Source organism: Thamnophis elegans, chromosome 14, assembly GCF_009769535.1.
Source record: "Thamnophis elegans isolate rThaEle1 chromosome 14, rThaEle1.pri, whole genome shotgun sequence".
Lineage (NCBI taxonomy): Eukaryota > Metazoa > Chordata > Lepidosauria > Squamata > Colubridae > Thamnophis > Thamnophis elegans.
The window spans coordinates 13,075,240-13,087,271 of NC_045554.1; the positions used below are offsets into that span (position 1 = coordinate 13,075,240).

The 12,032-nt window shown below is 45.3% G+C and overlaps 1 protein-coding gene across 2 annotated transcripts in view; it reads right to left on the minus strand.

Moving 5' to 3' along the window:
* Positions 1-7,058: 7,058 nt before the first annotated feature.
* LOC116517331 (cytoplasmic phosphatidylinositol transfer protein 1-like) overlaps positions 7,059-12,032 on the minus strand; it is a 61,253-nt gene continuing 56,279 nt past the window's right edge. For both annotated transcript variants that reach the window (XM_032230227.1, XM_032230225.1), the window contains exon 10: positions 7,059-7,493. In XM_032230227.1, coding sequence (XP_032086118.1) covers positions 7,228-7,493 — 266 coding nt within the window. In that variant the 3' untranslated portion in view covers positions 7,059-7,227. The remainder of the gene's footprint in view (positions 7,494-12,032) is intronic.

Consider the following 12,032-nt stretch of genomic DNA (forward strand, 5'->3'; position numbering starts at 1 on the left):
CAAAATGGCAAACTAAGCATCTGACTACATACTCCACTTTTCATTTTCTGTGAATGCCTACAGACCTACAAAGGAGGTGGGACAGAGGTGAAATTCAGCAGGTTCTGATCACTTCTGGAGAACCAGTAGGGGAAATGTTGAGTAGTTTGGAGAACTGGCAAATACCACCTTTGGCTGGCCCCACCCCATCTATTCTCTGCCTCCCAATTCCCAGCTGATCGGGAGGAAATGGGGATTTTGCAGTATCTTTCCCCTGCCACACCCACCAAGCCATGCCCACAGAACAAGAAGTAAAAATTTTTGAATCCCACCACTGAGGTGGGAAGCAATTTTGTACAGTTGATGCTAGAGGTCAATGCTATGCTGGACCCACTTCCTACATAACTAACTAAATTCCCATTTTATTAAATCCTAATTAAAATTAACCTTAGAAGAATGCCTGGAGAGCATATTGGTGCATACGCTGGAGCTCAAGGATCACTATATCCCTTACTTCCAAATTTTAAACAATAACAACATCGCTAGAGAAGAGATGTTCTTCTCAATAGCTAGCAGAGATAGGCAAACAGTTCTGCAAACTCCAGAGCTTCCTTGCAAAGATCTAAGTCAGGAGTCAGCAACCCATGGCTCTGGAGCCGCATGTGGCTCTTTCATCCCTCTGCTGTGGCTCCCTGTCACCCGTCAATGCCACAATCTTAAGAGGAGCTTCCAGTTGGGAGTGGGGGAAGCATGGCACACCAGGAGGAGACTCTATGGCAAGGGATGGGTTTTCCGGTCAGCTCCACAATTGATAGGGTTTTCAGTTAGGACAGGTAGAGGAAAAAAGATGCTGCACTAGGAGGAGACTCTATGGTGGTGGAACTGGACTTCCAGTCAGCTCCAGAATTGAACAGGGGGCTTCCGGTTAAGACCTTTGTGGCTCTTTGAATGTTTAAGGTTGCTGATCCCTGATCTAAGGATTTACAGATGATGTTCCTCTATCCTTAGCAAAAACATGCTGTACAAAGGTCTTTCTCCAGTCTGTTTTGTCACTGGCCAGCCCTATGTAATCCTGCATTTCAGTGACCACCATAAATCCTTGGTCCAAGTTTCCAGAATGTTAGTTTTGGACTGAATTGCCTTCAAGATTCCAAGTCAAACTGCTGAAGTTATCAAGAACTGGTTGAATATTTCTCAACCATGGCAACATTTAGATCTATAGACCTCAACGCCTAGCACAGCACAGCATAACATAGCAATAGAGTAGCATAGCATAGGATAGAATTCTTGGCCAAGTGTGATTAGACACACAAGGAATTTGTCTTCGGTGCATTTAGGGGTTTGCATTTAGATGCAGTTTAGGGGTCAAATTGCATACTATAAAGCAGAGACATCACCCTGCCAACAGAAGTGTGTATAGTCAAGGCTATGGTTTTCCCAGTTGCAATGTATGGCTGTGAAGGTTGGACCATAAGAAAGGCTGAGCACCAAAGAATGGAGGCCTTTGAACTCTGGTGCTGGAGAAGACTCCAGCGAGTCCCTTGGACTGCAAGGCCATCCAACTGGTCAGTCCTAGAGATCATCAACCCTGACTGCTCTTTAGAAGATCAGATCCTGAAGAAGAAACTCAAGTACTTTGGCCACCTAATGAGAAGGAAGGGCTCCTTGGAGAAGAGCCTCATGCTGGGAAAGATTGAGGGCAAAAGAAGAAGGGGACGACAGAGAATGAAGTGGCAGGATAGAGTCACCCAAGCAGTAGGCATGAGCTTAAATGGACCCCCGAGGATGGTAGAGGACAGGAAGGCCTGGAGGAATGTTGTCCATGGAGTTGTGCTGGGTCAGACCCAACTTCACGACTAACAACAAAAAAATTGCATATCTTCAACTTGCTAAGGTTCAGAAACATTGGAATAATGGATTAGCAGCTAGTCAAGGTCAGAGGTAGGCAATTAATTTTCACCAAGGGGCTGCATGCGAAACTGGGACTGTGGTGGAGGCAGTGATGTGCGGTGAAGTTTATGGCTGGTGAGGCAGTCCTCTCCCCCAGCTGATTAAAGCGCTTTCTTTTGCCCGCAGCAGAGCTTTCAAGAGCTTTCAAGAGGCAAAAGCCGCCCTGCCTCCCCAGCGCTATGTCCGACATAAAAAGCCCAAAAGCCCTGCTGCTGTGTCTGACATTAAAAAAGAGTGCCAGCCCGCGCGCCAGCAGAGGTGGGTAAAACACACACACACAAAAATTACTTACAATAATAGAATTACTTACAAATTACATTAATTTTGAATTCCTCCCCCTCCCTCTGATCAACAATACCTTTTCCAGCTCTTTCACAGAGGATTTCAACTCTGCTCTTGCCTGCCATGATGAAAATGTAAAAATGTAAAAGGAAAAAGGCAAGAGCTGCTGAGGTCAAGCTGGGTTAGTTGCTGCCAGAGTCTCCAATGGATGACTCTGCTTAACTGTTTAAAAAAGCCTCTACAGGAGGAGGCGAGAGAACCACGTGCCTCATCTACATAAGGAATTTTTCGGCTTTTAACCCTTGCTTAACTCTGCTCAAGTGATCATAAAGATAGACTAAATGAGGCACGTGGTTCTCCCTCCTCCTCCTGTAGATGGCACTTTTTTAGAGGCTTTTTTAAACAGTTAAGCACTAAGCAGAGTCATCCACTGTGACTCTGGCAGCAACTACCTCAGCCTTTTTCCTTTTAATTTTTTTTTTCTTTTTATGATGACAATGGTGAGACCCTGCCTCCCCTGACTGCACATCACTGGATGGAGGGGTATTGCCTTGGGCCAGACAGGCACAGCCAAAGGGCTGGATGTGGCCCCTCACTCATAAAATGCCCAGGTCTGGTCTAGATGTTATAATGAGGCACCAGGATCCCAGGTCAAGATTGCCTGGAACTCCAAAGATTCTAGGAAAGCCCACATTCAGAAGCACCATTTGGCCATGCCATTCCCAGCGGCTGTCAATGACTCCATCTCACATCATCCCATGTACTAAGCCAGGGCTCGGCAACCTTAAACACTCAAAGAGCCACAAAGGTCCTGTTCAGAAGCCCCCTGTTCAATTCTGGAGCCAACCAGAAGTCCGATTCCCCCACCATAGAGTCTCCTCCTTTTTCCTCTACCTGTCCTAACTGAAAGCCCTATCAATTGTGGAGCTGATCTGTGACAGGGAGCCACAGCAGAGGGATGAAAGAGCCACATGCGGCTCCAGAGCCGCAGGTTGCTGATCCCCATACTAAGTGATAATCAGCTCTTTACTCACCATATGCTGAACTTGTACCTTGTGCTAAGCGAGAAGCTAAAGAAAATTACACAGTAACACTACAGAACAATCCCCACCGCTTGTGAGCTCCGAAGATTAATGAGAAGATCGTGACTGCGGCATATGAAGGGAGGAGACATCAGTCGAGCGGTTGTTTGCTAATGCCACGTGCCTTCCACAGGTGTGTCAAAACAATGCAACAATCACAGGACAGCTTTTTGTCAGAAGCAGCCTTTATCACCCCAGTGGAAAAAAGCAAAACAAAAGCAAAACCATACAGCACAATTGCCACACAGATCACAAAATATTTACAGGGTTTTTCTTCCTACTTCTCTCCTTCCAAGGAGAAAATACAAGTTCTTGCTTAGCCAAGTCTTTGCAGAGTAGAGGTTACCAATGGTTGTAAGAACAGTCTCTGATTCTTTTTATATTTGGGTTCTTCAAAACTTGGGTAGAGTTTTGAAAGGATTGAAGATTGACCTCCCCTCCCCAAATCTGCAGGTGAGGGGATTGGGATGGGCTTGGTATTGTAGTATCCACCAGAAGATCAACAGAATAGATATGGACAACCCACAGTGCCTCCAACAGATGTTACAGCAGATGCAGGCTTCGTATCTATTCCAACTTTCTTGCTTTCTTCCTGGATGGACAGTGGAATCCAAAAACATACATGAAAACAACTTCAGACACACAATTCTTGCTTCTCAGCTGTGGATTAATCAACTGTGCCAATTTTTGTCCAAATGTTTTATTGTTCTGCTTGCCTCTAGAATCTTTCCTTATTTGTGCGGACTGAAGATACAACTTCTCAACTCGCTTACAGGGGAGGGGAGAAGAAGAGAACACAAAACCACCAGCATAAACATAGAATCAATGCTTAAAGCAGGAGAAGGGGAGGCAGGACTATCCCTGCACAACAGTGGAAATAGAAATTGTGCTTGTACAAAGACTAGAAAGGCCATGGAATTGGGGACAGCAGAAAGCCCCTTTTCCAGTAAGGGCAGTTAGTGATAGTGGGAAAGTTGGCCACAAGGCATTATGCTTTGGTCCTACGGATGGACCTCCAGAAGGTACCTTTGCTGTGAAAAGATCTCGGGCCATAGGGAATAGAGGCCATCAGTTGCCATGGGAATAAACCTGATGGTGGTTCAAATTGCCGAAGACTCAAGAGGATGCACCTATAGGCCTGCATGGTGTTGGAGAAGTCTCCAAGAGACCCAAGAAAACCCCAAAAATGTAAGACACCTTAGTTGAAGATCTGGCTGTGGGGATCCTCATCCACCTGAGAACTGCTAGTTTAGCAAGGAACGACTTGAGTTCAGGATGCCGAATGATCGGGAGGAATCCTTTCTACATCATTTTGGGACTAGACCCAAAAGTTTCATGTCCACTTGCATTCTTTTGCCATCTGTGGAAGTTCTTCAGACTGGTGTTTTTTTTCCCTGAATGCTCTCTGGAGATGCTAGGCCACGAATGAAAAAGAGGCACTTCCCAGGTCTTCTAAAATACCTACCATGACCCAACTTCAAAAGTAAGAGACAGGATGACACCTGTAGATGTTTGGGCTTTTGACTCCCATCAACTTTAGTCAACAAATTGTTCATTGTAGTCCAAAATATCTGGAAAACGCTGCTTGCGCCTATTCCTGTTCTGAAATAAACACAGCGATATGGCTACTATCGCTTTGCGATCTCTGCTCCCCGAAGAAGCAAAAATGTGTCATTATGCAATCAGATTGAGTGGGTTTCAGATCATCACCATCACCACCACCACCACCACCACCACCACCATCATCCTTCTAGCTATTGTCTGTTCACTACAGGACGAAAGTTTTTTCTGCATGTTTCCAACCAACCTGGTCTTGAGCTATCCTTTGCCAGCTGAGCCTGACATAGTTACTTGGGTATCAGACGTTTGATTGCCAAATTCTTTACTTGTTGCAGTTATTATCAAATAGCAATAGCACTCGGACTTATATACCACTTCACAGTGCTTTACAGCCCTCTCTAAGCAGTTTTTACAGAGTCAGATTATTGCCACCAACAATCTGGGTTTTCATTTTATCAACCCCAGAAGGATGGAAGGTGGAGTCAACCTTGAGTTGGTCAGGATCAAACTCCTGGCAGTGGGCAGAGGCAGCCTGCAATTCTACGGTCATTGCACCACCATGACTCTTAATGGCAACATGCAACTGACCAGCATGCAGAAGGAACATAACTAGGTTTTTGCCTGCTGGAAACAGCAGGAAAGCATTTAGCAAAGTGGCTTACCAGTGTACAATTAGCAAAGAAAGGCAAAAATGCCTTTTCCCTGGGTTTTGCTTTAAATTGGGATGTGGGGGGAGGGGGGGAAATCAAAGGTAAATTGTTGGGGCCCACAAAACGGCCATCCTGAAGAAGTGATGGTTGAGGCGGCCCATCTTCCTTTGACATCCTATTTTTCTTTGACACTTTCCTCTTGCCTGGCAAACAGGTGGCTTCAACCAAGAGGCGGGGCATTTTTCCCAGAAGAGGTCTCACCCGATCTCTTTGGCAACCAGATTGAACTTCAGTTGAAGACCTCTGGGTTTCCTCAGAGAACAGGTTTTGCTGGGCTGGTGCAAGAAGCCAGTTTGGGCCAGTTCAGGCAAACAGGATGCTAATTTTGCATCGGCTTCAGCAAACCAGTAATTGGAAGGAGCGGCTGGCCCCGCCCATCCTGCTTCGCCCTCCCAGGAGTCTCCATGTGGCCTGTTCATCATGCCACATAAGTGCAGTGCCTGCACAGAGGCTCTGGGAGGGCAAAAAATGGACCACCCAGAAGTTCCGGAAGTCCAGAGATGGGTCTGTTTCTCATGACCAGAGCCCGGGGGAGGCTGTTTTCACCCTACGGGAGGTTCAAGGAAAACCTCTAGAGCCTGGGGAGAGCAACCCGCCCTGCTATGGTGCAGGAAGCTGAGTAGGCCATGCCCCCCATGTCCATGCCCATCCAGCAACTGACCAGGGAAACAATTGCTAATTTTTTTCAATCCCACATCTGGATATAACTGATATAAGGGCAGACATACACGTAATTTAACAATTGCCTTTCCTCAAAGGAGGCTAGGAAATCCAATTTAATGGGGAAATAGCCTCCCCTCACTACAGATCTATTTCCTTTTTTTTGACACGGAATTGATATTGACCCATTTATCATCTGCAACAGAGCCATGCCCAATGCTTCCCCCTCCCCCCCACACACAGAAGGGGGAGACCCCAATTTAAGTTGATTGAGCCATGTAGGCTAGAAGGCCAAGCAATGGTCCAATGATAAAGTTAAAGGTTCCCCTCACATATATGTGCTAGCCATTCCCGACTCTAGGGGGCGGTGCTCATCTTCGTTTCAAAGCCGAAGAGCCAGCGCTGTCCGAAGACGTCTCTGTGGTCATGTGGCCGGCATGACTAAATGCCGAAGGCGCACAGAACGCACTTACCTTCCCACCAAAGGTGGTTCCTATTTTTCTACTTGCATTTTTAGGTGCTTTCGAACTGCTTTGTTGGCAGAAGCTGGGACAAGTAACAGGAGCTCACTCCATTACGTGGCGCTAGGGATTCGAACCGCCAAACTGCTGACCTTTCTGATATACAAGCTCAACATCTTAGCCACTGAGCCACCGCGTCCCTAGTCCAATAGTATGGCCTCCCCCCCAAAAAAACCTTTTGACCCAAGGCAGCAAAGACATGGCCAGGAATGTGAAGGACCTGGGAACAGATCAGAAGGCTTAGAGATGTTTCCAAGATGTGGGGCATCCCCCCCCCAAGTTCTCCCAAGGCACCCACACAATGTAACAATGGCTTCCATCAACAGGAGTTCATCTCTCTTGCTGAATACAAAGCAAAGCCTGGAATTAAAAAACAATTTAGGGGGAAAAACCAAAGACATCAAGGACACTGGATCCTCTTCTGCAGAAATGAATTAGGGAGCCTCCTCTGCAAGGATGGGAAATAGGGGCTCGAAGCAGTTGCTACTCCAGGTTGGAACGTTCCCGCAGCACTGGCAGCGAGAGCATTTCTGGGGCAGATTTCTTCCGCTGGCGGTCCTTGGGCACATGGAGGAACTCGGGGGCTTCTCCACTGAGCGGCGTGGAGGGGGCGCTGGAGGGGGCGCTCTGAGTGCTTGGGGGCAGGTGGACTTCGCTGATGGCAATGGTGGGCGTCATGATGCCCACGATGTCGTTGGTGGCCTGCTGGGTCTCCTTCTCGTATAAACGGACTTCATCCATGGTCATGCCTGTGGGGAGGAAGCACAGAAGAAGAAGCAAGGTAAGGACCCTAGAGAAGATGACCCAGCTAGGGTGGGCTCTGAAATTGGAAGAGAAACAACATGGCACCCACTCTACCCTCTTCCATGTTCACATATACATCCAAAATAGACTGTGCTGTTTCTCTGTGTCTTTAACAGAGGTGAGTTTATACGTAATTTTGTATTTATTTATTTCTTTTGTCATTTATGTAGTGTATATTAGAGGTGGAGACTTTGAGAGATGTATGCAATGAAATTTCATTTTAATGTATGCCAAAGTGTATAAAGTGACAAATAAAGTTATTCTCTCCTCTCCTCTCCCCTCCCCTCCCCTCCCCTCTCCTCTCCTCTCCTCTCCTCTCCATTCCATTCCATTCCATTCCACTCCACTCCATTCCAGTCTAGTCAAGGTCCATTCCATTCTACTCCATTATATATGCTATATTCCACTCCATTTTCCACTCCACTCCATATTCTATTCTATTCTATTCCATTCCATTATATATTCTATATTCCATTCCATTCCATTTCATTCCCTATTCTATTCTATTCCGTTCCATTCCACTCCACTTCACTCCACTCCACTCCACTCCATTCCATTATATATTCTATATTCCATTCCATTTCATTCCCTATTCTATTCTATTCTATTCTATTCTATTCTATTCTATTCTATTCTACTCTCTCCTCTACTCTCTCCTCTGTATTTCGTCTTCTATTAGATCCTGGAAGTCAGAAGTGGAGATATAAGAATATAAATTTGGATTTCACTATTGATAGAGTTTGCATTTGAATAACACCTCATTAAAATTCTTTTTTCAATCTGTCCTCTGATGTTATTAATGTTGCCAAGAAGCCCTGACATCTAATCAGTTGACTGAGACAAAGCTTAATATCGTTTGAGATCTGTGTTCTCTCAAATTACATACCTATTATGTGGAAACTGATGGCTGGAGGACAGAAATGAGCTTTCCACGCCCTTCTCATATCGTTAAGAGCTTTTGGCATGAGGAAAAATAAATTTATGGGCCCCGTTGCTTGGCGGATTAAAATTTTGGAATGATAAGTGACTTAAAAACAAATTGCTCACAAAAGTTGAGGATGTAGAATTACAACAAGAGGCGATAATCTTCCATTGAAACTCACGTACTATCCCTGAAGGGGTTTATGCTGAAAATGCTCATCTTATTTTGCTGCTTTTTCAAAGACAGTTTTGCATTTTATGCTGCAAGCCATCTGCAGAATAACCTCGCTAGGCTGCTTAAATCTAACATATGAAATCTCACGTGTAACAGGCCAGATTATATATATTTATTCGGCACATAATGTACAATTACATAATGCTTTGAGGAGGGGGGAAACTGTTTCACCCATCCTGTGCCACACCATTCGTTCTTTGTCATTTTTAACCATGAAAATGTGGGAGGCAGCTCCTATCAGCAGAAATAATAATGCATCTAACAAAAAAAAAAAGGAGATGTCTAAAGATATAAAAGTGAAACCTTCTAAGACGTTCAGGTCAAAATCATGCATTTAGGGATGCGCAAAAGAGTTATTGAATGGCCCGTTTCATCCAGGTTTATTGCTCTGAATCAAAAGACGTATTATTTGGACCAAGGGATACAACACTGGGTGTTTAAGGATACGGACTCAAATAAGGTTGCTCCAGAAATATGTGTTTTGGGAGGAGGGTAGGTGATAGGGGACAAGTGGAAGCAAGCCAAGAACATTTGCTTTGTTGTTTTGGATAGTGGGATGGTGGCATATAAATTTAATTATAAAGCTAGAAAGCAGGAGATTGTGAGTTCTAGTCCCACCTTAAGCATGAAAGCCAGCTGGGTGACTTTGGGCAAATCACCAGGAGATTGTGAGTTCTAGACAACCATTGTCAAAATGGTTGGACTGGAAGCCCTCCAAAGTCTCTTCCGACTCTGTTATTCTGTATCTGCCTGGCCTTCTCCCACTTTGATGAAGCATGATTGGTAAAGCCAGCCAACATGAGGGGCTGAATTAATGATTCTTCGTCTCTCTGATCATGCCTGTTTTCTCCTGGAGAACCAACTCATGAATTGGGCTTGGGAGTTATTCCAGATCTTTCAACCCCAAGGCTTCAAAACTTCCTCAAAGCTTTCTCCTGCATGACAAAACTCCACCAAGCACCATGAGGTGTCAACTTGAAGCAAGCCAAGGAAAAAAATCTGTCGAGAAGGGAGAGCCATCTGGAGTTTCAGTGGCTTGTTAGACCTCGGAGAAGATACTGTTTTATTCTTCTGAAGAGTTGGAACACCTGCTGCTTGGCAACCCTCCCACCTGCCTTATTGCTTCTTATTAAGGGGTAGGGGGTGGGGGGGGACCCTGGAGGATCACAACTCTCAAAAATCAAAGAAAGGAGATGCTTGGAGGTGCATCCATGCACATTTACGGAAAGGAACTCACTGTTGTTTTAAAGCTCTGTGTGTGTCTTCTATCCCTGGATGTACAATCTGGCCGGGAATGTCTGGTTGTGTGAAAAAGCAAATTGGATAAGCATTTACAGCCTAGGGCAGGGGTGTCAAACTCAATGCCTGTGGGCCTGATTCATCCCACGGGGTGCTTAGATCTGGCCCGCCGGACCGGCCTGAAAACAGCAAAAGACCGACCCGCGGTGCCTCTGCCAGCAAAACTGGTGTTCGTGAGGGCTGCGCGTGGCTCTCCTGAGGCCCATTTTTAACCAGTGGAAGAGCTTGCCTTCAGAAGTTGTGGATGCTCCATCACATGTCTGAAATGGTATAGGGTCTCCAGCTTGAGCAGGGGGTTGGACTAGAAGACCGCCAAGGTCCCTTCCAATTCTGTTATTCGGTTAAATTATCTTTGAAGCGCAGCTATGTAAACGCAGGCCTGGGGATAAAGAAAACCTGTCCCCACCCGAATGATGTATGAATGTTGCTTACTATTTTATCTTTATGTACTATTTTGTGTCTATTGTTTGTACCCCCCCTTCCCCATTTTATGTAAGCCGCCCTGAGTCCCCTCAGGGAAAAGGGCGGCCTATAAATGTTAATAAACATAAAACATAAACATAAAAACATTTTGATGCTAGGCAATAGATACCTAGTTCAAACCAAGTCTCTCTCCACCATCCTATACCCATTAAATAAATAGAAGCTCTCAGGGAAATGTTTTTTTTCAAGTAGCCTTTACAACTTGCCAAATTAATATGGTGTGCTTTAATTGAAAAGGGGGTGATCAAAGCATTAATCAAATAATGTATTAACCTCAAGTGCTTTCAGAGAGTGGAACGCCAGAATGAGCTCACAGAAAGACTGGCTCTGAGTCGGTCTGTTCTCCATTCAAGAGGTGTTTGGAGTGTGAATCACTGGCCTTCTATCAAATTCCCTCTTGCCTTATTGTCTTATCAGCTAACCATACTCTTACTGGGATTTCAGCAGGGGTGGGTTCCTGCCAGTTCTAACCTCTTCTATAGAAGAGGTTCTATAAATCTACAGTGCCGTTTAGAACCGGTTCCCTCCTCCCACCCGTCCGCATATCATCAAGATGAAGAGCGAGAGGAGGAATTCTGGGAGCTGAAGTCCACAAGTCTTAAAGCTGTCAAGTTTGAACACCCCTGGATTTTTTTTCTAAAGGGTTAGGGGTGCAAGGGTCTTGTAACTGGACAGCTTTAAGACTTGCTTACTTCAAATGCCAGAGTTTCTTAGCCAACATGACTGGAGGAGGAATTCTGGGAGTTTAAGTCCACAAGTCTTAAAGCTGTTAAGTTTGAACACTCCTGGATTTTTTTCCCTAAAGGGTTAGGGGTGCGAGGGTCTTGTAACTTGACAGCTTTTAGACTTGCTTACTTCAAATGCCAGAGTTTCTTAGCCAACATTTTGTTTGCTAAGCAAGAGCGTTGTTAAGTGAGTTTCACCACATTTCACAAGTTAGCCACGCCTACCCAGTCACATGGTGGGCAAGCCACTCCCACAAAGCAGGCCACACCTACAGAAGAGGTTCTACAAATTTTTTGAAACCCACCACTGGATTTGAGCCTGGGCTGTTTTTACATGTTAGGCAGTTGTATTAGCCACTAATCCACACACTCTCGTCCCTAACCCCTTATCAGCTGAGCCAAGGAAATAAGTAAGTGTTCTTAAGTAGTATAATAAGGCACCTGGAAGGCTCCTAGGGTGGAGCTGAAAGGCAAAAGGGAAGCAGTATACTCCCGCCCACATTTGGGCATGCCAGGTGCTTTGACATCTCTCTCTCTCTCTCTCTCTCCACACACACACACACACACACACACACACACACACACACACACACACACTACTTAGAGTGATTTCATCTCTGCTGCAATTATTATTTTTATTTTATATCTTGTATTTTCTCACATCATCTAAACCAGGAGGTTAAGAATTAACCAGTGGAACGGTTAGCCTTCAGAAGTTATGGGTGTCCCATTGCTGGAGGATTTTAAGAAGAGACTGGACATCCATTTGTCTGGAATGGTAGAGGGTCTCCTGCTTGAGTAGAGGGTCGGACTAGATGACC